General features: G+C 37.7%; 1 protein-coding gene and 1 long non-coding RNA gene across 6 annotated transcripts in view; one reads left to right on the forward strand and one right to left on the reverse strand.

Annotated features, from left to right (window-relative positions):
- Positions 1-1,615: 1,615 nt before the first annotated feature.
- The window catches only part of SGMS2 (sphingomyelin synthase 2), a 52,681-nt gene continuing 27,528 nt past the window's right edge, over positions 1,616-26,768 (reverse strand). For 4 of the 5 annotated variants that reach the window (XM_040597972.1, XM_040597981.1, XM_040598000.1 and 1 more), the window contains exons 2-6: positions 10,411-11,073; positions 9,547-9,664; positions 7,590-7,743; positions 4,603-4,769; positions 1,616-3,772 (exon numbers count right to left, since the gene is read on the reverse strand). In XM_040597972.1, coding sequence (XP_040453906.1) covers positions 3,569-3,772; positions 4,603-4,769; positions 7,590-7,743; positions 9,547-9,664; positions 10,411-11,073 — 1,306 coding nt within the window. In that variant the 3' untranslated portion in view covers positions 1,616-3,568. Of the gene's footprint in view, positions 3,773-4,602; positions 4,770-7,589; positions 7,744-9,546; positions 9,665-10,410; positions 11,074-14,998; positions 15,081-26,768 lie in introns of those variants that run through there. The other variant, XM_040598010.1, reaches the window with a different exon arrangement.
- LOC121090062 lies at positions 3,702-6,679 on the forward strand. The gene is made up of 2 exons (XR_005828454.1): positions 3,702-3,790; positions 5,434-6,679. It is a non-coding gene; the product is annotated as an uncharacterized LOC121090062 (long non-coding RNA).

The raw sequence follows: 26,768 nt of genomic DNA on the forward strand, positions 1-26,768 counted from the left end.
GCTTTATTTTTTATGTGAAGATAGTGTATCTTAACATATAGCCTTAACTTTATTTTTCTTCCTTCTCTCCTCCCCCATTCTTTTAAAGGGGGGAAGCAAATCCAGTACCAGAGTTCATAGCGATGTTACTGCCCCACTTCTAGTTATCTTTCCAAGAAAACAGCAAGAACGATTAACGTTTAGTACCATTTATGTCCACATGGGAGTGCTGAGCACATACCATAAAGTCAGTTCACAGTGGTTTCAAGTATATGTTAATAATTTCTGGCATTGGAATGAAGCATCTGTAGCATGACTACATAGCAGAACATTTCTTTAAATGTTCAAGTTAACCTTTTAAAACCAGGTTTAAATTTAGGAAAGGCATTTAAGAAAGCTTGTTTCATAAATGCAAAGCACCCAACAGCATCTAAGCCATACTGATACACTAGCTGTGCGAGCGTAGTGCCTTCTTATGTACTTTTTTTTTTTTTAAGTGTCTGGGAAGTTCAACATATAAATGCTTTTCAGTAGAGAGAAAGAGCATTTTATTTATAGTAACAGTAAAAGTGCAGCTCATATGACATCTGTAAGAAAGATTGTTATTGTAATTCTAGGAAAAGTAATTGTAGTGGCATACTGCAAAACATTGGGCATATACAGCCCAAATAAGCCTGGACTCAGTAGGCTTGTTCAGTACATTAAAGTGAAGTCTGAGTTCCTCCTGTTCTTTTACCCACTGCAATCCTTTTTCCTTCGGGCGAAACCAGGTTTTCAGCTTCGTAGTGTTTATATAGAGTGATCACTAAATTCTTAAAATTAATAATTTTATGTACCAGCTGTGGTTTGTATTGGATAAACTACTATAGCAGTAAGCACTAGCATATACCATTACTTACCCCATTTCATCATCTTACTTACAGGCCTAAAGAGTCTTCAAATACATCTATAGCATCCAAGTTTGCAAAAGCAATGTAAACCTATTGGAAGTAGACAAGTAGGATTTTTCTGCTAATCAAATACACACACCCTTTTGAGGGCTTTGATAAAATGGAGAAAATTTAAATACTTAAGGTAAGGCTGAGCCAGAACAGGAATTTTTTAAGCTAGGTATTTTGAGCTAGGGCTGCCATTTAAACTTTCCTTTTATATTACAATAGTTTCTATCAAATTCAGCAGTAGAATGAAAGCTCATATTGCCCAACAAGAGCATAATCTCTACTTGCTTCTATTTTATCACTTATTTTTTCCTTCCAGAAACAGGAATAAGTAAAAAAACCAAACAGCTCATCCTGCATGAAGAAGTTCTCCTTTGCAGATACATTACAGAAATCCCACTGAGACTCAGTGGTGATTATGCAGACAATTAGCTATCTAAACTATCAAAGTATTTATTATTCAGCCACCAGATGCAAACCACTGTTTAAGCTCCTTACTGGAACACTTTTCATCATCATATTTTCAAGGCATGGTTATCACTAGTGAAATGCATTCACAATTTCTAAAAGATGGTATTGTAATAAGCGGCTTAACATTACCATATTTAAGGTATCACAAATCTTAGAATTCAACTTCAAAAAAATTATGCTCTATGAAGTAATATTGATATAACAAGTATCTTGGGAGATTTACAGACTGACATTGAACAGATTTATTTATATGATACAGAAAAAGGACTTTCACGTAAGTGTTTTGATACTGGCTTTTTAGCTGCTCAAGGTCTGCCAGGAGCAAGCAAATGAAAATACAGGTATGCTCACACACACACAGCTTCTAGGGGCATGTTATAAGATTTAAGAAGTGTAATTAAAATAACAAAACCAAACACCAGCAGAATTTTTTTCTTAGCTAAGTTTTACCAAGGATGTATTGTAAAGAACATTGTTTATTGTATTACTTTGATAATGCACAAAAATATTTGAAATGCACATCAATAATATTTTCATGTACAACTCATAGCAACTGATCCCCTTAATTGAAAAAAAAATCCTGTTTGAATACTCTATCGCATTTTATAACTACAACTGGGCTTTTTAAAAACAAGTTATTAAATTATGTTCACACTTGTCACTCAGTTCAAGACATTCTTAAAATAAGCAGCATTTCCTTTATATTAGTGTCACCTCAACACTTAATGCAGTTTTATCTTTTCTATCAAGTTTTACTGAAGATTTGAAAATAAAATTCAGTTAACTGCAGAACTTAACACAGAGCATAAAGGGTTAAACATGGTATGCTAAACAAAACAATAAAAAAACCATCAGAACCAGGTAGCTGTTAATTTGTGGGTTTGTTACATGTTTATGACATGGTAGTTTCCCACATGCCCAGCCAGCTTGCTGAAATAGGTATTTTAGTTGGACTGAAACCCTAGGAAAAAAGAATCCACATGTGACTCCTACCACACTGTCATTTAATATGAAATGGTTTTAGGTAATTAAAGAAATGCTACTGTTGAAGGTATTCACCTTGGCACTTTTTTTTTTTTTAAGTCACAGAAATGCATGCCAACAAGTAAAAAAGAAATTCAATGCAGAAGTATGGCTCCCAAGCAAACTTGCTATACATAGCTTCAGCAAGAGATAGCTACTAAAATTAAAAAGTTTTAAATATAGCCCCATTTTGGACCTGGCCTTGCATTCCTCAAGCAGGTGAGATCTGTAGGACTTTTGCCGGAATTAAGAACCGTATGATCACTCTTTCCAGTAAGCAGTTTTAATGTGTTCAACTACACAACAGTGTGTGCTTTGTGTGTATATGCATGTACATACACTGATAGGCACTGTATAGCTATATGCACAAGGCCAAGAAGATTTAGACTTTGAAACTGTGTCCTTTTTTTAAAAATAAAGTTTTAGGCTCCTTGAGCTCTTATGTTAGCAGCTAGTCCTAATTTGCAAAGTCATCAGGTAGCACAACAGTTTAAATATAAAATTACTAATAAAAATGTAAAAATTGGTATATCATAGAATATATGGGAGATAATGGTGGTGTAGTATTTTAGGGTCTTAAGATATTCATACCCACAGAGTGTAAAAAAGTCAAGACTCTCTTCCAGCTGTAGCAGTCACGCAAAGGCCTTACCTTCATTAGCAAGAATGTAACAAACCACTTCCCATAAGTGTTTTGGTTGTTGGTTTTTTTATATATATACCTCAATACGCCAATATCATGCCTTTACATTTTAGCATGGTTTTGCCCTTATGCACTCAAGAACTCTGAAGATGAGATTTTTGGGTGCTTCTGTGGATGAGTGATAATTACTAATGAAAGTGTTAATGTGGTCTTTGGCACCTCTATCTCATTAGTAAAGCAAAGTCCTGCTCCATTTTTTCTTCAATAAAAAAATCCCATCTGTGGTGCATTCTATTAGCACTGAAGAGTAGAATAGGTCTGTACAGCCTGATGATAGGAAAACATATGAAATGGCAATATGTGTGCCTACAATTGTCTTTCCAATCAATTGCACAGAAGCTTGGTCCACTTCTTCAGTTACAGTGTAGTCCTCTTAAGAGCTTTGGTTACAGCATTAATGTTTTGGTAAAAAAAAAAAAAAAAAAACAAACAACAGAGCAGATGCTTTCCTTCTTCAGGTAGATTTTTCATTGTCCTCTCCTGTCTTCTGAACCCGTGAATACTTCTTGCATGAAGATTTGAAGCAGCTGGGAGGCCAAGATATTGGCCAGGAAAAGCTGCAAGGAACAGAGCCTTGCACATTCTTCTCAAAGAAATAAAATATTGGATACCACCATGCTCGAGAGAGAAAATTTGTCTGCGAAGAGACCTTTAAAGTCTGTATTGGTGCAAGCAGGTAAAGAGGAAAAGGAAACAGACAATCAGTTTCAAGCATTATAGTCAGTTACATTGAGTCAAGACAACTAGAAAAATGCAATGTATTTGCATGCACTTCTGCAAAGAGGAGATTCATTTAGTCTGGTAAAAACCCAGAGTTCTGAGGTAGCATATACCTCATAGTCCAAATGTATACTACAAACTAAGCATCTAAGCATCTTTAACACAGAGGGATCCTTTATTGCTGTACAGTTTAGCAAGACTGTGCACTCTAGTCTTTCTGAACATGAGTCCTTTCAGGCATGTCATATTCCATTGATTACTAGTAGTTGAAAACGAGATTAAAATTGCTTGAGCACCATTATCCTGCTTGAAAGTGTTCTTGAAACAACTGCAGCAGGTACCTTCTGAACAATATACTTTTAGTGACATTTACAGAAGAACTGTTACTAGAATTTTATGATGGTCTAGGTAGTTTAGGTTGGTCAGAAATTTTATTATTGAACTACTGTTTGATCATAAGCTCAGACAATCAAATTCTCTATATTAACTACAGCAATTTCATTTCAAAAACTTTAAGCCAAAATATCAGGAATTTCAAAGTTATAGCTTTATAAAAAAGATTTGAAATAACTTCATAACAGGCACAGATCAAAAAAGAACATCTTAGCCATTAAATATTTATTTAAACCACTGTGAAGTGAAACTCTTTGCCCAATTTGTTTAAACTTCAATATGGAACCTCTATTTTTATTTCAAAATTAAGAACTAATTTTGAGCAGTATTACAAGTGGAAGCTATACATAAATTCTAAAGGTATTTGCCACTCACCTTTTCATTAGCCATTGAGTGATACCACCAGAAAAGCCGTGTAGTGATATAGTAAGCAATGATGACATCTACAGTATAGTGTTCATGAGCAACAAGGATACAAATTATGCCAGCAGCACTCATTAGCCAGCAGATTAAGTGATACCACCAGAAATGACGTGGTGAATCTGTGAAACAGAGACATGGGGCGGGGGGGGGGGGGAACACAAAGCCATACACGTTATCAGAGCAATCCACAAAGGGAAGGGGACAAGATAAAAGAAAGGCTACAAGTTTTGAAATATCACTCATTTATACCACACTGATACAAGAACCCTGTTTTGGCACAGAACACAAGACTAAAGAATTATGCAAACTCACTGAGGTGTCCCATGGTAGCAGGACTGGAACTAGATAATTTTTAAAGGTCTCTTCCAATTCAAACCATTCTGTGTTTCTGTGTTCTTACTTTGTAAGATGAACACAAAATGAGCTTTCAGTTAGAAACAGGCAGCACTGTCTCCCATTTTCAAGTCAAATTAATTAAGTTTTCCAGTTAAATCACTTCTAGGGTATGTGGTACAGGGGAAGAGACAGAAACTGAGGCAAGATGCACACTGATTATTTTAATCTGGCATATTTAATATCTGTTCTTTTTATGGTCTCTGCTCTAGTAAACTTACACTCAAGTCAAATGTCTAGATTTTATCTAACCTGAGCAGAGATCACAGATTAAACAGGAAAAGACACTTTTTAAAATTTCTAGTTAATTACTTCATGAAACCTCTGTTCTGTGAAACAATACACTGTATGGGGAAGTACAGGATGTGAATTTATACCCTTTAATTACAGATTAACAAATGGGAGTGAAGCTATTCTTCAAAATGCACTTGAGCCATTTTAGTTGAAGTCTCCCTGCCCTTCTTTCTCCATTGAAAAGCGCCTTGGGTGTCACAATGACCATTCATAACTTCTGACAGGCTAATGGGCTCCATTTCACTCGCAGCGGGACATTTTTGGCACACATTGCATTGTGGGGCAATGGTCAGCCTTTACTTTCACACAATAACAGCAGAAAAGTTACTGATCTCAACAAGCCTACCCAGTAGTAGTCTGAGAAGCCTGTGCAAAATAGTTCCTGTAGGACAACTAAGATTTTGGTGGAAGTGTCAAAACAGTAAATTCTTTTAACACTCCCCAAAACATTGCAGATAAACCTGTTATCTCCTTATGAAAAGGAAAATAAATAAAAAGGAGCCAAGTCATCTCAAGAAGCTGGTGAAAACAGCCCCAAGCAAGACAGATATACCAAGTCTAAAAATGTAAATAACTATTCTGGACAAAAAAAACTGGAGTGGGGGAGAATAAGCAAAGCAGCAGCAAAAGATGAAAGGAAGAGAAGAACAGAGCAAAAATAAAATAAACCATTAAACCAGAGACAATGAAAACCTCAGAATGCATCTTGTACTGAAGACATGTCATGAAGAGAAAGGAATACCATAAGCAACCTCTAATTCAGCGCAATTATAGGGCTTAAGCCCTTGCTCAGGTAACATTTAGCTAATTATATGGGAGGCAGAAAAAGGAAAACTATGCATCTCTTGTAGAACACAATTCTACTGAAACAGATGCTTAATTAGGTAGCAGTCAAAAGGCTTTTTACAAGAATTTGTATGACAACTCCTCCAACCCCTTATAATAAAACAACGAACTATACTAGACCCAAAAATGCTGGGTTATCTACATCTCTTCTTATACTAAAGATATTAAAGAGTATGTGACCAGCATGAAGCTGCAATAACACACAACACAAGGCAAATGGCAAATCTATTTTTAGGCTATTTTCCTAACACTGTTCTCGTAATTGTGACGAGTTACACATGCCATTCCCTCTGTAACATTCACTTTACAAGACACACCTAGGCCTAAGAATCAGCAGACTACAATCAGCATCTCAAATCACCAAAGATTGTCTCACATCTGCAGATTTCAAGTTTGTCTTATTAAACAGGTATATTTATATAGCCCTTTCTAAGGCAGAACGTAGCACTGCAACACTTCCTTCCCTCTATGTTTTAATAAAGAAGAATGCATTCAACTAATGCTGACTAGTCTTATTTTTCTTTCAGTGAGAATTACACATTCCCATGAACCAAGCCAGCATTTGCATAGTTTGGGATACAACGGTAGGAGAGAATATTCCAATTCCAAACGTGAACTGGAAAGGGAACTCCCTACTACACATTCATGAGCAGCCAAGTTCCCAGGGTAGAAGCACTGCTTACCATACATCAAATTTAGAAGCTGGCGCTATTCTCCAAAGCCTCCATCGATGCTGTCTGTGCAGCATAGATTGCTATGGGGCATGGGGGGAAAAGCTATGTAAAGCAAGGGGGAAACCATAACCTCAACTATATCTTCTGCATGCCTGCCAAATTCTTATCAACTCCAAGAGGCACAAGTAGGAAACTAGGAGAAGACATCCAAGGAACATGAATCAACTTTTCATTGTTTGCAGTAACTAATGTACAGCCAACCAACCACTGCTTCTGGGTGGATTATAATTGTGCAATGGTGCTGTCCTAAAGCCATAAAAATTCCTTTAAAAATCTAGGGTATATCAGCCACCTTGTACAAAGCTAATTTGCATAGTTAACTACAGTATGTTTTACCCAAAATCTGAGTAGCCTATCAATAAATAAGTAAAAGCTAGCTTGCTTCAATTAACCAGTAAGCACTTCATATAAAGATACATGATACAAGATATATAAAGATATATAAAGATAACATGTCTAGTAACATCTGGCCCTTAATTAAAGCCCACACCACTTCTAAACCCCACGTCCCATTTTCACTCAAACAAACGATTATAATATTTCAGACCTGCAAACTGTGTACGACTGACTAGTAACTTTTGGAGGGCAGTAGTTCTACATTCCCTTCTATCATGTGTTTTCCCAGTACAACAAATCTGAACAAGAAATGTGCAATGAAATACTATCACTTACACTCTTTGATGAACAGGTAGATCAGTGTTAGTACCACAGTGTGACCACTAAACAGGAAGTCTCCACACAGGATGTGTGATCCTGTTATGGATAGGCCACCACCAGAAATCAGTCGCAGGATCCTCTGAACCTTTGCCTGAGAATCTCCGTTCAACTATAAACACCAGAAAAAAAAAAAAGTACAAAAAAGCTTAAGCAGCACCATAAGTTACTTGAGTAAACTTCTTGCCCAAACATAAGTAGAGTCAGGGAGACAAGGACGCAAGTTGTCTTCATTTTCTTTGGCTTTTTTCACATATTCTTAAAGAAATAAGCATGCATATCAAAGTTGGCAGGTGCTAAAGATCAGCTTGATAACACTAGCATTCTGTCTGTGTTTTCCCAGGCTATTTTAAAATATGCATTGTATAAGAACAAACTGCAGAATATACTGGAAAAGTAAACATTCAGAATTTATAAGGTCAGGTATCTCACGATAGCAATTGACAGAACGGGTAAGACCCATTCAAAACTGGTTGCAATACAATACAGCCTTATGTACAGCTTCTATTATTCTGTTCAGACCTGAACAATGTTTTTACGGGGTAAGAACCTCAAACTTGCTTAATTTTAAGGTTTGGTTACAAATTCAGACAGGACTTACTCAGTTTTAGAGGCTTTTTTTTTTTAAAACATGCATTAAGATCAGCTTTTGAGTGTTTGCCTACTATCTAGGAGAAATCAGTTTCACATCGCTGTTTAAAGATTAACTCTGGAAAAACAAACAAACAAGATAAAGGGATAACTGAGTTTTCCATAATCAGAAAAATACTCATAGGACAGAAACTGTCCAGAAGAGCTATCAATTTTCTCCAGAGTTCAAGTAATTCATCCTGTTTTAACGCTAGCAAAATGCTCTTTCAATATTTAAGTTTTCCTTTGCTTACCTTTTCCCACTCCTTGATACAGTCTACTACACACAAATTCCTCAAGCTACTAGAACAAAACAGTTAAGTCTTTACAACAGTCGTATGTAAATGAAGCTTTTTCAAATCAATACCGGTTCATAAGTAGTTTATCCATTATGTTCCTAAGTTGCCTCAATGTGAAAGAATAATTCTGAACAAACATTAAGCTGTACCTCAAGACCAATGAGGTCCTAGCCACAAAGTGACAAATTTATCCCTCAAGTAAATTGGCAATATTTTTAGGCTTCAAAATGCTTATCTTCTCAGCGCACGACCAATTGTTTCTTACTTTCAAGTGCACTGTTCCTTCAGTACAGCCAACACAATACAATGCTGTTCCAAGGCAAATACACGTCTACAACTTTTTATTAGTAACCAGAAGTGGCAGTAACCAAACTCCTTTGTGTCACTAACTAAATTGTCACAATATTTTTAAAATATTCTTGTAGAAATATTAGCATGTACATGTTCCTACATGTATCAGCTCATTTAAATAGCTGGACTTGTTTTAGTCACATTTATATACCTTTTGCAGGTTGGAAGCAGGGACAGGCAGCTGACTACATGTATTACAATAGCTCTTGACAAAACAGTGTGAGAAAGAGGACAAAGCATGTGATAACATTGTGGGTTTTTTTAAAAAATTATTGCAACACAAGCTTGCTTATCAGCCTATGAATTACAATACTGGCCTTAGATATCCCACCATGTAAAAAAAAAAAAAACATGGCTGCAGGCTTACAGCAATCAGCTTGAGCCTTAGAAGCAAGTTTACCAATTTGGTAGCAGCACTATTTCAAAACAGGTATCTTCCTTGAAAGCATCTTAACTGCAGCAACAACTTGAGGCCCTTTCTATATGCCACAAATTTTGGTTTATCACAATCTATGTTTCTGAAGACATCAGCTGAAAGTAATTTGTGTTATTTAACCCCATCTGGAACATTATGTTCTATTTGCTCTAATGAGCCATAAGGACTCAGGCAAGAATTAGGGAGCAAAAGCTCTTACCTTTGGTGCACACTGAAAATGCATTCCAGGCACAGGTAAGGTGGTAACATACATGGTAATACAGCGGTACAGATACAAAGTTCCTATTATAAAAAAGAACCTGCGTCCCACTATTGATCTGAAAGTAAGGGAAGAGGGGGAAAAGATTCAGTACAGAGTTCACATGCAGGATACACGTAACAGTTATGGAGCTCTAGCTTTATTAGATAGGCAAATCCCTAGAATTAAAGGGCAGCTCCCCACCGCCCACTTCTTCACCACACACTTCTCTAAATCAAACAGCAAAAAGGCTTTCAAGTTTTAGTCTTGCTCGCTCATTAATAGTACATTAACTACCACAAAGCTCCCATCAATTTAGTGTGGCCTCAGTTGAACTTAGGTGTGTAGCCAGTTTGAATCAGTGACCTTCTCTTTTCAGTCCCATATTATAACCATGTACTTGAGCTAAATATATCTAGTTTAAGCAAAGGAAGACAAAGGAAATAGCTTCTAGTCTAGCTACAGAGGACTAGAGGTTCTTTCTCAAGTCTGGATGAGATTTTTCACATCATCATGACTTCCCCTCTTTAAGCACAATCTGTGAATACACTTGGAAAAGCCCAATCCCAGATTAAATTTCACTAGTACAATGTAGGTGTCAAGTTCAGATGTAAAAAACATCATTCAATAATCAGGAGAAACCAGTGTTTCTGTATCCACCATGGACACTGGAGCATTTTCTAAACAATAATTTGTCATTTTACTGCCAGCCCTAATTCTACAATGGTAGAACCTGCAGCAATATAAGATTTCTTCTACTCTAAGTGAACAATTGAAATACACATTCTGAAAACATACAGCAGAGGGAAAAATATAGCTACTTACTTATATCTAAGAAACAACCACTGGAATATCCATAATCCAAGTAGTATTATTCCATTTATTTCTGATACAGAAAAAGCCCATTTCACACGATCAATGTAATCAAAAAATTTGTCAGGCAAGGGAGGGCTTAACTCCTTTGGAGGTACTCTCTCATGGACCACAGTGATCATCACAGTTGTGAGAATCAAATTGAAGAGAGCATAGACAAAGGCAATGCCTGTTTTCCACCATTCCAGAGGAAATTTGTTCCTAGATTCAGCAGGCATAGTAATCTGGATGTAATCCGGATACTTCTTTGTTGTTTTTCGCAAGCCATTAGACAAGCCCTTTGGTTTGCTAGTGCCATTTTTGTTCTCTTCACTGACTGAGAGAGTAGGTCGTGAGTAGCCATTAGAAGTGTCATTGTTTTGACCCTCCATATGCTCTTCGAGCTTTGCTGTCTCAATGGTATTCATTCCCAAGCTGTATGGCCAAACTGGGTTAATCAATGACAAGTTTCTGGGCTCTCTGAAGTATGTTATTCCTGGAAATCCAATGTTCTTGTTCCTAGATAATTTTTGATTTCTGTGCAACTCTAAAACGTGTCCATTGTGCTTTTTGCTGTTCAGATACTGTAAAGCAAATCGTGAAGACAAATCTTTCTTTCCTCTAGAGCTGTAACATCTGCAAAAAAACCAAAACAGATACTGAGGACCGTCAGAAATAGTAATGTGACACTGAACAGAATGTTTAATCTTAAATACTTGAAAATGCTTATTCTAGGTTCCATCCAGGTCTACTTACATAAACAGTCAAAAGGCGAACCAGAGACAGGTGGGTACCGTGAAATAATTCAAGCCAATTCCTACTGAATAACTTTGAGAACTAGTACCATTTTTTGCTTTGTTGGGGTGCTGGGGGGTGTTGGTTGGGGTTTTGTTTGTTTGTAATTTTTTGGGTGTGGTGTTTTGGGTTTGTGTGTTTTGTTTTTTTTTTTTTTCCAAAGGACAAGATCCACAGACTTCAACAGTCATGACAGCACTTGCTTTAGCAGTTGTCACAATTAAGACTAACCCATGTTTGCAGTAATATTGAATTGTATGGAATGCCCCTAAGCAATAAAAGATATCTCCTTTTTGCCATGCTATATGTACAATTAAGCCATCAGGACAGAAACCAGAGCTGCCAGTCTCCCTAACCACATGTCACAGAACTTGGCTTAAAGAAAAACAACCTGCTCAGGAAAAACCTGTGGAGTAACTGATCTCTTGATAGCAAGGACAAACTAAATCTAAAACAGTTTGGAAAGTTGGGCATTTGTGCTTTGATCCCTCCTCCCCTTTATCCCCCCCCCCCCCAACAGAGAAGACATTTAACATAGTCAGCCTGCAAGTCCCACTGATTTCCTAACTACTGCCCTTACTGCTGAAAGGGAGAAGGGGGTAAAGGTTCAGATCCCAAATATGTGAGATTCATACAAATAATACTGAAGTAGTTATGCATTTCTAAATTAACCTCTCAGCAGTGTTTCTGAAATCCACTGTAATCAGCTGACCTTTTCTAAATCCCTGATCAACAAGTGTATGAAAACTACACATACATACCACATTCAGAATACTCTCCCTCAAAAAACCCAACAGCCAAGAAAACAAGTGATTTCAGGTGCTTTTTCTCCCTTTTACTAATCATACTGTAAACTCCACTTCCCTAAGAGAATGGGAAGTGATGCTTCAATACCACTAACAATATTCTTTTAGAGCAGCTGCAAAAGTAATAGCCTTACTTAAGCCCGTAGTAGAATAGCATTTCAACTTTCAAATCCTTAACGCACACATTCTTCTATTCCCTGTCTACTAAACATAGGCATGTGACAGTATAAAAAGATTTGAACCAGTCTAATTGCTCAAGTTTTGGAAGTCAAGTCTACCTAGAATTCACCTACTAGGCCAAGACCCCCTTCTCAACATCATGCTATACATAAGTCACTGATGTAGAAACCAGCAAAACCTGATACATTTTATATCTTGCACAGTTGAAACATTTTTAGAATTACACATCTACTGAAAAACAGAAAGCATCACAGCAAGGAATAGCCTCAGTTATTTCCTTCTTCACAGATACCTAGCACTGCTAGTAACATAAGTAAAAGGTTTTGTTTTCAGGTATGTTCAGGTATTTCAGCCTTAAAGATCAAAGAGCATCTGAACTACAGATGAACAACAACCTAACAAGCTAGAAGCAGAATGGCACTCAGGTTTAGATATTAACTTATCAAGCAAAGGAATTATACTGACAGCTTGCAGAAAAAGTTTTGTTCCTTCCTGGTTTTAAGTGGATTGTAAGGCATATCGATCTACCATTTCTGATGGCTCATCAAGATTATTTCAAGCAGAGTGCATAATGTGGTCAAAACTTTGTTTACATTGATAGTTCAAGGTGCTATTTATCATCTGATCAGCAACCTGTAGGAATGTAAAGGTTTTCCTTTCTAATACCTTTTCAACCCATTTCTCCCCTGTTCTATGAGAAAGCAGAAACTCTATTGACAAAAAAGACAAAGACACTCTGCTTGAAGCTTTCAGTCCCTTGCTGCCCATCTGACTGGCCAGAGAAGTGATGAAGTACCAACAGCCTAATGATCCTCTGGTACAGGCTGTAAGAGGAACTCCTCAGAAGTACGCAGGTTTTTCTGCCAAGTCCCTGTCCCCATTTCACATATCCATTCAAGTCCTCATGAAGGGTGTATTCCTTTCAGCTTCCATGTTGTCCTTGCATTAATTTAGGCAAAATATCCTATTGCTTCTTCTGCTGAACTTGGAATGCCCCCATACCAAAAACAGGAGATGCCCATAAACAGCCTAGTAGTAAGCCTTAGACTTCTTCAGTAACCACGCAGCAATGTTCTGACTTAGCCATCTTGCCAGCGGTAGGGATCTGAAAATCAAACCCAACTGCTCCAAGCTACGGAACATGCCCTGGGGGAAATCTCAAAGATTCACATGAAATTAGCCAAGCAACCCAAAAGGATAAATGAAAAAGGATGTAAGGGTTACATCCAGGTTTTAGAACAACTTTTCTTTTTGGAACCACTTTAATACCTTCTAAAAATAGACATGTACCCTCATCAAGGAGCAGAGCTTCTTAACCAGCAATATTACAGCAGAACTCATAGTTGCCACAAGGAACAACATATTTCAAGGAAAATATTAATAGTGAAACAGATGCAAAAAGAGCAGGGGTCCTAACTGTTTATCCTGAGCTTCTACTTGCTCCCATGCAAACAGCTCCTTCATTTTCTGCATCCCCATTTGACAGTCATTCAAAAGGAAGCAGCTGACTGGGGGCCACATACAGCTTTGAAACAAGTCTAAGAATGCACATCTACATTTGTCTCTTCATGCTAGAACTTAAGAATAACAAGCAGTTTTATTTAGCTTGTTAGTCATCAGATTTTCAAAATAAAGGTCATTTCACATAAAGTTAGCTTACAATTGGTGTTTCTCATCCAGTATTTTGAACTTCTGTAACATTTCTCAAAATATTTTATCTTCTCTAATTTATTAAGGAGTGAATAGTCACAATTTGCACAGGCTTCCCAAATAAGTAGTTCTTAACCTGCTGTTCCAAATATGAACAATCTCACTGTGACAAGAGCATCTAAAACAGTAAGACTGATCACTGACATTAAGTTACACGTTCATATATAAGATGGAAAAGTTTCTAGGCAGAAGTATTTTTAAACCTCATTCACTTTTGTTAAGGTTGGCTCAAACATTTGATAAAGCTGTAATACATTCTAGTATTTGGTAGCTGCAGAAAGAGGGTCTGTAAATAAAGTACTGCAGAAAAAAGTTACAGAATTGGAGATTACATGAAAGGAAGTTATACTATCATATCATTGACTGCATCACAGTTAGCAGGAAACAACTTTTAGTTAGTTTGTATTTTCTTCAGTCTCGTTTTTAGGACTATCTATAGGACAAGAACTAGAAAAGAAGTTGGGTAGCCTCTGCTACCTTGACAGCAATGAATAAAACCTGGCTTTTAGGAGTTTCTCTTTTTAATTTTCATTTTTTTTAAAAGCATTCCAGGCCACAGTTTGTTTTTACAGTATTCCTTCTTCCACGCTATATTTTAGCTTCACAGCATATAGACCACCAGAGAAGGAGAAAAGAAAACATAACAAAAAAAGCAAAACCAAAAAAACCCCACAAAACAATAAAGAACCCAACTGCAGATCCATGCAAAGTACATTCAGGTGTGCAGAAACACGACTGAGTTTAATAGGTTTGCTCATCACTACTATTTCGCTACAGTAAATGTATTTTCAGAGCTGTGTCCATCTTTCAGCTGCACAATGTTTATGCTTACAATATATATAAATACATGCACAAAGTGGATTGCAGTTTATCTAACAGTTACAAGTTTATCTACATTCTCTAATAGGCTGCCAACACATTTCTTGCTCATGTGATGCTAAAGAAGTGCAAGTAAGAAAAAGCTGTATTACAGAGGTACCATTTTATTTAAATGCTCTCAGAACTGATATTATCATCATACAGTCACTTGCAATAAGTCTCAACTTTTATAAAAAGCATTAGCTACTTACCCTGTAGTAGTTTTCAGTAGTAGAAATTGAGCAGATACTCCCTCTACCTCTTGAGAAGGATTTTGCAAGTCTCTTACTTCGGATTACTGATGTACCAACAGAAGCTGTCTTAAGGACTAAATCCCTTCACCTACCCAGATAGACAGAAAAAGCTTCAAGGTTACTTGTTATCTATTTGTACAATCCAAGTTTTACCAGTTCTGGGGAATTCTGTTTCTTCACATCTCTTAGTAGTAAGAAAGATTTGTTTCCATTTTCCTGACATTTATATCCATTGTGTTCATCACAGCAGTGCCATGTTTCTGAAACAGTCAGTCCCCAAAAGCACAAAAAATATTCATACCAACACGTGTAAATATGCAGATTATAAATAAAACATGTACATTTTTTCCTTAAGAGCACTCACCAGGACCCCAGTGATGACTAAGCAAGAAAAAAACCCCACCAATCTTTGAACCCTTATTCTGAACACTGCTGAGTAGGTTTGCCTTAATCACGTGAAAGCATCTTCAAACTCTTCAGCTGTTTGGTCCTCGTGCTCCAAAGGACCATATTTGGTAAATAAGAACCTGATTCCTTTTAAAAGCACTTCATATCCTGACACCTTGACAGGTTTAGATTTTCCTCCTAGTTATTTACCCTTATCTTTTGGGCCCAAGGTCACAATATCTGTTAAGTGGCAGTTATTTTTTACCTTTTAGTGCTAGAGTAACTCATTATGGCAATAGTCCACATATACATGGCATAAACATGAGACAGTTTTATGACAGGTTAACACTCTTTTCTAAAACAGAGGTCTGGTGAGTGGTCAGCGTCGTATCTGTAGAATCAGAAGTGCCAACAGAATAGTTCAGGTTAGAAGAAACCTCAAGAGGTGCCTGGGCCTCTGGCCAGGATGAGCTATGACATCAGATTAGGTTGCTCAAAGGTACAGCGGGATGGAGCACTAACAACTCTCAAGACACACAACCTCTCCAGGAAGCCTGTTCCACTGCATGGTTGTTCTTACAGTGAATGTTTGGGGCTTATTCTAAATCTACTTTTTTTCTACTATTATTATGCCCTTGTGTCTCATTCTCTCACCCCTGTGAAGAGCCTGGCCTTAACATTCCTGATGACCTCCCCCTGAGCCTTCTCCAGGCTGAAGCAACCCAGCTCCCCCAGCCTCTCACAGTGCCTGTGCTCCAGCCTCCTGACTACCCTGATGGCTGCTCCGCTGGGCTTGCCTCCAAGTTTGTGTTTCTCCTGGATTGAGGACCCAAAACCAGACAACAGTATTCTAGATAAACCTAAGCACTGAGCAGAGAAGAATAATCACTTCCCTATAAATACTGGCTATGCTCCTATTAAACACAGCTCAGGACAGTGTTGGCTGCCTTCACTGCCAAGGCACATTGCTAACAGCCTTCTCAGAGCCAAAAGAAATATCGACCTTTTTCCAACAGGCTAAAGACTCCCTTCACAACTTCTTCAGAACAACAACTCCAGAAAAATGAGACTAAAAATAAGCCTTCTTCCTACTTAATCCATACTTTCAAAAATGAGCCTGTTTCAGTATTTCACATCTGGACAGAGAAGTCTGCCAGCCTAAATTATTCTGAAACAGAGCTTAAGTATCAAAGGCAAAAAAGGTGCTGTAGCGCTGCATGTTTCGTAACATTGCAAAGAAATGTTGGGCTTATGCCCCTCTTTCCACATTAGAAAATGACTATTATAAACATTCTACAAAGAGTGGAAGTCACTGTACTAAATCAGTCTTATCAGGCAAAATAATTCTGAAAGAGTGCCAAAAGAAACCTCTGGATCAGGCTTTTATGTAGTTTGTTGTCTGAGCATCTCTAGCTTCTCACTGCTAATTGCTTTCTTTCTGCTACAGCTTTGCAGACACTGTTGCAGAGCCACTATCCAGACCAAGGTTGTTCTCAAAGAGACAGCAAGGTTTAAAGGTTTGTTAAAGACCCTAGCAGCACATCTGATGCCCTACACCCTTTCTAGCTCACACAAAAGTTGCAGATTACTGGCTCGGGGCTGGGGGGGGCGGCAGCTGGCACAGAAGGCAGGAATGTTTTATAGACAGTTTTGTGCAATCCTCCACCTAGTTACCAAGGGTAAAGGTTCCGCTTCATAATGGAAAGTCAGACCCAGAGATTAGTCACCACTTTCAGTACAGGGCGGTGAGGAATGGGTGACTAATGTGTACTTTAAAGTGACTCTGCTACAGCTTATCAGCTATCAGGTCACTAGAAGAGGAAGTCACATACTTATAGTAAGTTTACCAGTGATACACCCTAAAAAATATTTGAGTAATTAAGAAGATAATGTCTGTAGAATTTTTCCCCTGCACTACTCCCAAAACCCAGTAGAGCCATCTCCTAAATAAGAGGTCACATTTATGAGAACATTCTTCAATATTTTCTGCAGCAATATGAATCCTCCTCCTACAAGTTTAGAGACAATAATTGTGTAAATCTACAGTGTTTTACATTACCAGATAATAAATAAGGAATACATGCACAAGCCACACAACTCAAGCAAAAGCTATTTTGGCACTGAAGTATACACAGAGGTTCATAGCTCATAAATCACATTTATCAAAAGTCTAATGCAGACATTAGTCCTTGCAAGGCATGACATTAACAAGTCAACTGTTAACTGTAGTCCTCATCTAGTGACAGCAGAAAGACACCACATGAATTCTTAGGAAGGACATATTTAAAATTGATCAGTATCATCCTATAAGCCAGTTTTACATATCCCTCAGTTCGAGTGGCACATGACAAATTACAGATCTCTTCATGGGAGCAACACTTGCTGTGTTCAGAGGCTCAAGCAGTAAGAAACCTCTTTTCAGGAACACCAATCTCTATCCCCTACCCTTACCTTAGGGTGTCCTGTATATGTATCCCGATCAATATTTTACCCTCTGTGCCAACACTAAAAATCTAGCACACTAGACACTGTCAAACAAATCAGGAAATAAGTACTGAATACCTTCTCCTCTCTTCCCCCTAAAAACTTATAGATGGTTTTCAGCTTGCTCAACTCTGATGCAGCTGCCTGGAAAGCTTCATGAATATTAGTTATGAAGGATGATACAGATTTAACACATCCTCTATCGTTGACAGTAAACACAAATGAAATATGATCTGCTCCCTATTTTTGTTTTCCTCTCTACCTTCTTGCCACAACCACTGGTTCATAACACCACCTACCAAACAGCAACAGCACAAGGCTCTGGTATCAAAACCAACACCTCCAGTGAAATAGAGATAGCAATATTCAGACCTCTTTTCCAAGCTGTTTGTTCACAGGCTCAGACACTCAAACCTACATCCAGCTCACAAACTGAATATTTGCTTCCTTCTCCCCACCCCACCCCCCCTTCCCCCCCCCCCCCCCCCCCCTCAGCTTTTCATGCTATTTTCCGATGTAAACCCAGGTAATTTTCATTCTAACATCAAGAAGTTAAGACTAGCAAGCCATTTCAGCAACTACCATGATCAACCCCATACAGGTGTTTACGTCGGGGATTAGAACAGCACAGAATTGTCTCACAGTATATTATTTGAGCTTCCAGTTTGCAATAACCAAAATTACATCAAGTTTTGTATATGTAACTGGGGTTTCCATTGAAATTCTACCCATCAAGTTTAAGCACTACACAGTTAAAACTGTTAAAAAGTCATCACAACCTAAACTTCCAATGTAGTCCCATGGTCTTCCTTAAACTTGTTCAAGTGTTCCGTAAACTCCAGGTTTTCCACTAATAGAAGAAAATATTTTCCACTTACGCTGACAAGAACAAAATGTTTCTTTTTTAATTAGTTAGGAAAGATGAATCTAGCTTTAAATACTACACATTTAAGTATTATGCACTTCAGCACTTCCATCCTCATTTTTGTTTCTGCCACAGATTGACAAACAGAACACACACATCCTTAGCATTATTATCTCGTCTTCTGCCTGGCACACTCCCCACAACACTGGGTATTATTGTTAAATAAAAGTTCCAAGAGGATGCTAACACTGGGCCAGCAGTAGAAAATAATTATAAATACCACCAAAGTTCTTTCTGTAATACCTTTCCGAGGTATTTTGCTATCTCCATTTGAGCCTCACCATACAGGTCAGAAGAGGCCAAGGATATTATTAATGTGTTTTTACTTCCTCTCACAGAGCTATTATTTACCAAACATCTCCAAAATAATTCAAACTTTTCTTCATTATTCCCTGCTAAACTCCAGCCTTTGGTAAAAAAAATATTTTCTATCCTCCAGCATTTTAACAACTCTGCATTGAACACCACTGCAATAACATCTTTTTAAGCCAAGCCTCTCATGAAGCTCAGCATAGAGACTTTTACCATTCACAATAGTTTTTTTTATTGCTTTTTAAAGCTTTTTAGAAGGATCTAAAGAACAGAGTTAGTCAGAAAGGATTTAAAGAACTAAGTTAGTGCTTATCCTAAATTCCCATTTGCTAAAATTGCAGTATTAAAACTATTCCTGCAAGAAAACAGCGAAGTACCATCTACAGCATCACTCCTAGAAAAGCCATCATTAGATTCTCTCGTTGTAGCATTAGACAACTGCTTTGTAACATCTACATCTTGTACACGCACACACAGCATGACTAAAAACGTACAAATGAAAGTAGTAACACAATCACTAGAGTTACATTGATCTTATCCTACCATTTGGTGAAATCTGGTGTCAAAGTACTGAGGTTACTCTGCATCTACATAAAATGTTTTTATAATACACAATATCACATACCTCAGGTAGCAGCTTCCACTCTGTAAGCTACCTGTTGTGGCCAAGGAAGGCTTCTAGCCATCACTGAACCTGTTATCTTTAGAAGTATAGGAAAGTAAATGATCACTCAAACTAAACAAGCATGAATGAAGTGGAAATACAAGCTGGTCAAAGTGCCTGCTAAATGGCATTTGTATCAGTTGCACAGTGTGCTGCAACCAAATATTGTTTTCCATTTCTTTATTTAAAGACTTGAACAGCAACACTCCTAACACTGAGTTTTGAGTCAAGATACTATTTCCGCAGCTAAAAACCAAGATGGAACCAATGTCCAAGTTTAACATTTTTCTTACTGTCCATGAGAAACTGGGGGTGGGTGGGGATGGTGCTGAAAAGAACATGTGATCAAACAAGATGTTTTAGAAAGGATATCTGGAAAACGTTATTTCCAAACATATTTCTTGGTTCCCAGTCACATTTCCATGTGTGGTCTTAGAGCTCTAAAACTGGTTTACTAAACAGAAAGCATTGTATAAAGAAATATTCAATAAGCATTTAATAGCATTCTTATCCCATGTTCAACCAGACATCTATATATACACACTGCTTTGGGAGAGAAAAGGAAAGAGGAAGAGGTATCACAATCTAGCTGAAATGTGGAAAGACTAACTACAAGGTGACAAACAGATTCTACGAAGTGTTCCCTCAAAACACACTGTAGCAGCCAGAACTGCAACAAAACAAAAATGAAAACTGTTCAAGAGAGTAGAGTCAGTCTGATCTGTAGACTCGCCAAGATGAGGGATGCTGTGAATGTGCTAAGTAACCATGTTGTACAGTAAATATGTGGTGAGTCAACTAACTCCACATGATCAGTTACAAAAGTCTAAGGTAAGAACTGAAGTGTTGACTGGAAATAATGTAATTAGTTTCAAAAGAAGGGAACACAGAACTCTGCAAAATTAGGGCACAGTAAAAAATTATTGTAGCCTACCAACTGGTGTCTTCTCGTGAAGAAGGAGATCCGATTACACTTTGCTATTTTTGCTGTGCTCCTGCATAAATCTTCCTCAGAAATATCAATTATGCCAAAAGAGATTTGCATGTATCAGCAAGGACAGTTCATGTACTGGCTTTAGAAGTGACCTTATAACTTTAGGGCAAATTGACATAATCCAAGAAAATGACTGTTTAGAGCAGAACTTAAAAGCTAGACACAATAGTTGCTTGGATTTCAAGAGCCTTCATCAGCATAGCACTGCAGCAATCCAGGCCACTTGCGACGGTACCTACCTAGCTAAACACAGCCTGGCACAAGGGCCTGCAGAATCCTGCCTCTGCTAAAAATCAGGTGTTCCACAAACTGCTGTTACATGGCCATTTTGCAGACGCCTCTGTGCTTAACTACTCTCCTCAAGGAGAGTGTGGTCTTGCCAGGAGTAGGCCAGTGCATCCAGTATCATCTGTGGTACCAGTATCACCTCTAGCACCCAAGACCACATGTATTCTAGAGACAGCAAAGGGCACGAAGCGAATGCTCATAGGGACTTGATCTAGGTCAACCATGCCAATTGGGTAGTCACTACTTCAGAAAGAGGTAACTTCAGTTTCATAGCTGTATAATAAGCACAGAGGATAACACTCTCATGAGACAAGGACAATATTAAACATGTCGATACCATGCCTTGCATGACAGATACTGTGTAATAAGAAATACCTCCACAGCAGCAATTACAGAACTGCAAAGGAGAGACACAAAAGCCCTCTAGACCAATGCAAACCCATGAGGAAGAAAACTAAAGCCACACGTACGTTAAGCTACAACCCTAATATCCAAGTTGTGCTAAAATGCTAACGACAGCTGGGGCAGCCCAAGAAGATGTCCTGAAACATTCTACACTAACTGCAGCTCAGGCAATTTCTTAGAACTGTTTTATCAAGACAAGATACAAAGATAGGGCTTGTTCAGGACTTGCCATACAAGCTGCCACCCAGAAGGGCATCTTTTATTTAGCTGGAAACAGAAGCCCAGCTGGGATACTAGCAAGTCTCACCCCACATTAAGCTGTTCCACTCCCCTCAGTGCAGCAGTAATGATTAGAGTTAGTTCATGCAAACAGTCTAGGCCATGCCATTTTAACTCTTATTACAAGTCAATGTTAACTGTACTTCATGCAGTTAAATAGAATTATCTCCTTTGCATATCTGTATAGAGAAAAATTGCGGATCATAAGTTGCCCATGTATTGGGTGGGTTTTGTTTTCTGGGTTTGGATTGTTTTCTTGTTGTTATTGGGGTTTGGGGATTTTTTTGTTTGGTTTTGTTTTTTTGTTGTTTTTTTTTTTTAAAAAAAAACCAACACATGAACAGAAGGAACTTATTTCCCCCCCCCCCTTCCTAAAACTTTGACTTCAGTAGTCAGAGGTTTTCTCTCAGGCCATAACTGATGAACCAGTTTTGATGCCTTGATCTTCTCAGGAAGAAGCTCCCACTGAGCTAAGGTAGCAGTCAATTCATGAGTACATCTGGTCTACATGTCTTCAACTCCCCAGACAGACTTGCTTTGGGTGAAACATTTCAATTTGTTCCCTTGGACCAAGTCTGACATTTTGCTCATAATGAATTTGTGTCAAACATGGTGAGATTTAGCAGAGAAACAAGTAGCAGCCACTTCATAAGTGGAAAAAAATGCCCAGGAAATTCTAAACTAACAAAGTGGAGAGGTTTTCTAGATGTACATATACTGCCAATTCACATCTCTGGAATTAAGTGACACAGCACTGGCAGGAAAAAAGAAAAGGAAGCAGAGGCTGCCTTTGCTCTTAAACTCAGTCTACAAACTGTCCTAAACCTATAGGACTCATGAAAAGAGGAGACGAAAGGTGTGGAAACTGTGTTTTAAAACAGTCATAATAGCAACAAGACAAAGAAGTCATCCTAAATAATACATTTTCTGTCAACTAAGACTATCTTTTACTCCATTGAATCACACTGTTACAAAATACACAACAACAGAAGTTCTGCGTCCTGCAGTTTACAAGCCTTTTGATGACAGGAGACAGGTTTATAACATGATTCTAACTGAAAATGCTATAGAATGCATATAAAAAGCGCGATGTGAAAACACTACAGAATGCTATAAATACATGTGTAAGTAGATTTTTCATGTTCAATTCTCGGCAATGCGTGGCCAAATCATAAGCTATGTAATATCAGTCTTAACACCTGCTAAGGAATACAAACCATTAAAACAAGAGTAAGCATTTTGATAATAGTAAGTGTTATGGAAGATCAATCAAGATAGTAGTTCTTTGAGCAAATTATGTGAGGCCTTAACACAATACTCCTATTGTAGTGTCCTTATAATTGCAATACAGACTTTGATAAGCAACAACCTTTTCTGCATATTACATGCATTGCAGTCAAATTTTGACTAAACTGTGTTGCATTAAACACATATTCTAGAAAAGCTTGCAGTGCTAAAAGCTTTGTGTCCAATTTCACTACAACAGGATGCAGAGGGAGAATAGGAAGAAAGTGCACATGTATGCACACTCAAAAAAAGTTGCGGGTAAGGTAAAAGAACATTGTTCTAGTGTGTGCCCTTAATGCAGCACAATAGAACAGAGCTCCTGCTTTCCTGCAACTCTCCTCTGCCTTCCAGGCCTTTGAGGGGGAATTGTGTTCCATTTTAACTTCAGCCATTCAGTACTGAGCTCCTCCAACGCAAGACAGCTGAAGAGTTTAGTTCAAACCCTATGATGTTTAAGAGTTTATTTTAAACTTTCTCTAAGTCCAAATTAAGAAAAAAAAGAAACAAAATGGTTTATGGGAACATTCATCCTGCAGAGTAAAACCAAGCCAGGCAGTTACTTACTTTGTTCAGATTGTCCAATGACTAGAAAGCAGTGTGCACAGGAAAGTATACAGTGCCTGCAAACTTTTTTTAGAAATTAAAAAAGAATTAAAAAAATAACACTACATATCAATGAAAAGTACTTTTACAGCAAGAAGTGTAAATATTTAGATTTTTGTTAGAGCTGAAAATTTCTTTAGCCCAACTACTCTAGCTGTGATATTTGACAGGCATTGTGCCTTGTCCCATGGTTGGTCAGCTGAGATGCATTTCATCCATCTAACTTAAAAGTCAGTATAAGTTACTGACTTTTACCACAGACATACATATTATGCCACCCTACTTTACATAGACTAGTTCTACACAGAAGAAATTACTACTTATTACAATACTTATGCACATGAAAATAGCTTAGCCAGTTGGTTTTTTTTGGTTTGTTGGGTTTTTGAGGTTTTTTTGTTTTCTTCTTTTTTTAAAAAGTGCATAGAGGAAGTTAATGACCCTGGTTACCACACACAAAAAAGCTATCCTCAGTGGAGGGAGCTTGCCATTCAGCTATACAGCAGATGTTGTATTCGATTTCATGGTGGTAAATACTGCTAAAATGATGAATTTTAGCTAGTTAGGGATACAATCACTGCAGCCAACAGAAGTTTAAACCCATAACACTCAACTCTCCAGCAAGCTGTCATCATATTAAGTTCCAGGTTCACTATGGCACCTCAGAATGCCTTTACTTCTTGCTTCAGAGCCAAACAGGATGCCACAGCCTTTCCTCTCAAGACTGCAGTCCATCATGGAAATTAATATATTTCTAGGAAAACAAAAACACTAAAAAAAAAGAGTTGGTTTTCTATTTTAGTGCATGATTTAGTGATTGATTAATAGTCAATACAGGATTCAAACCATTTCAATCCTTTCTCACAGGATGGAAAGAAACACACCTTCATTTTGGAGGATGACCTTTAGCTTTCTGGAACATTTTCCACATCAAATAGAGCTGTTCATTTAAAAAAAATATATATATTCAAAATCTCTCCCTATAGCCGCATGCAAAGTATACATATGCAGTGAAACAAAACAATTCTGTGAAAACACAGTAGACTGAGCACCTGCACTTCTTCAACAATTGCTACTGAGCAAATGGCTCTACTTAAGTAACGAGGCCAACTTAAGACAAGTTTTGTGCTCATGAGCCTCCGTAAGATCAAGGTGGTATGCCAAAAGACAGGAACAAACTCTTGTCAAGCGACACACCCAAAATGGCATAAAAATCAGCGTGAAATCAAACTAAGACAAGTTCATCCTTCTGAAAATGGCAGTGTAAAGAACTCTTACAGAGCATCCTTACAAATTAGTACAGTGTTACAAAAATAGAAAGAAACACAACATTAGGTAGCAGTTTTGTCAGGCTCCTAATACACAGGAACTAGAAGTAACCAGAGTTAACTTTTTAAGCTGAAACATATCAGTAGTTTCCACACGCTCCTGAAGTAAGTTACCAGAAAAACCAGTAAGAACTAGCAAGTATGAACTAATCCAAACTACAGCCATATCAATTAATTTCTCTCAGCATTAAACAAACAAAAAAACCCCAACCATATTTGCCTTCAAAATTTCAGTTTAAGTGCTTTTAGTTTGATACTGAAACAGTAATACATAAATTTGAACCAGAATAACCAGTGGAGGATGAAGTGACAGGATTCTATGTTAAGCATCTTTTTAGCACTGTTAAGACAGTGATAGAGCATTCCAGTTTTTAAAATGTCCTTTTGAGGCAGTGAAGGGAACAGTGTGCTTTAATACAGTCTGTGTTCAGTCTCAAACCAAGACATAGGCAGTAGTATTTGGCATCCTTATAAAACATGTACGGACAGCAAGCACTGTTTCCCATTTACAAGGTTGATGTGGGGGAAGTAAAAATAAAAATCAGATCAGCTGTAATTACTGTATAAATGTATTAGAAAGCCAAGATGATGAATTTTAGATAGTTAGGGATACAGTCACTGCAACCAACAGAAGTTTAAACCCATAACACTCAACTCTCCAGCAAGCTGTCATCATATTAAGTTCCAAGTTCACTACGGCACCTCAGAAGGAACAAGCTACAGGATCATAGCACGCCCTCCATATGAAAGACAGAATTAATGACTATGAGGCATGACCTTCTCCAGTGCTGTTTCTCTTTAGCAAATCATGTCATCTAAATAAGGAGACTTTGTCTCCTTATTTAGGACTGTTCCACTAACCAACTGTCCAGCATTAGAGTGAACATAAGCAGGAACTTGGGTGTGTGCACAAGTAAACATTTTGTTGCTGTTATGTACATTTCACATAACTAAAACTGTGTGAAGTCATCCAGCAGTCATCACACAACAGTTTAAGATCTTAGGAAGCTAAGCAGAATAAAAGCACTAAAAAGAGGAAAAACTAAGAAATACAAACATATTTCAACAGGAAAAAGTTAGAGCAGCTGACTTCTTAAAAAGGGACTTTTACAGATGCAAGTGTTCTATTAAAGATATGTTGGGGGAGGTAACATATGCCTAAACATTTGTAGTAACACTTCAATAAAGGAAAACCATTACCTTTTGCTTAAGGCTTTAAGCTAGGTCTTAAAAGATCTAAGTTCTAGATAGCCTCTGGCAGAGGCTTCTTCTTTGAGGCTGGACAAGTTCCTGCACTCTGATGGAGTTACAAACTCCCACATACTTCACAGTTAATCAAGGTTTTAAAAAGAAAAACAAACCAACCAACCAAATTTAAGTTCTACCATTACAGGCATGAACACCAGAGATCTATGATTAAACAAACCAAACCAGAACACCCCTCCCATTAGTTATACTCTACAAATGCAAACTCCAGTAAGTTTTGCTAGTTCACAGCAACACTGCCATCAGAACTTGCATAAAGATGAAGACCAAATAAGCATATGACTTAACCCATACGAGTACTTAAAACTTCAGCCTTTGAACACATTAGAAGGAAGACCAACCTGGGCCTAAGATATCAGAGATGCTAGGCAAAAAACTTTTACCCCAAATAAATAAAACTTATACAAATTCACATGGTTCATACCACAGTACAACAAGTAACAGGTAAACCTGCCTCTGAAACATCGTATTTCACCAAGGACATTACCAACTGTCTGGGCAGCTTC

The sequence above is a fragment of the Falco naumanni genome, chromosome 1 (assembly GCF_017639655.2).
Source record: "Falco naumanni isolate bFalNau1 chromosome 1, bFalNau1.pat, whole genome shotgun sequence".
Classification (NCBI taxonomy): Eukaryota; Metazoa; Chordata; class Aves; order Falconiformes; family Falconidae; genus Falco; species Falco naumanni.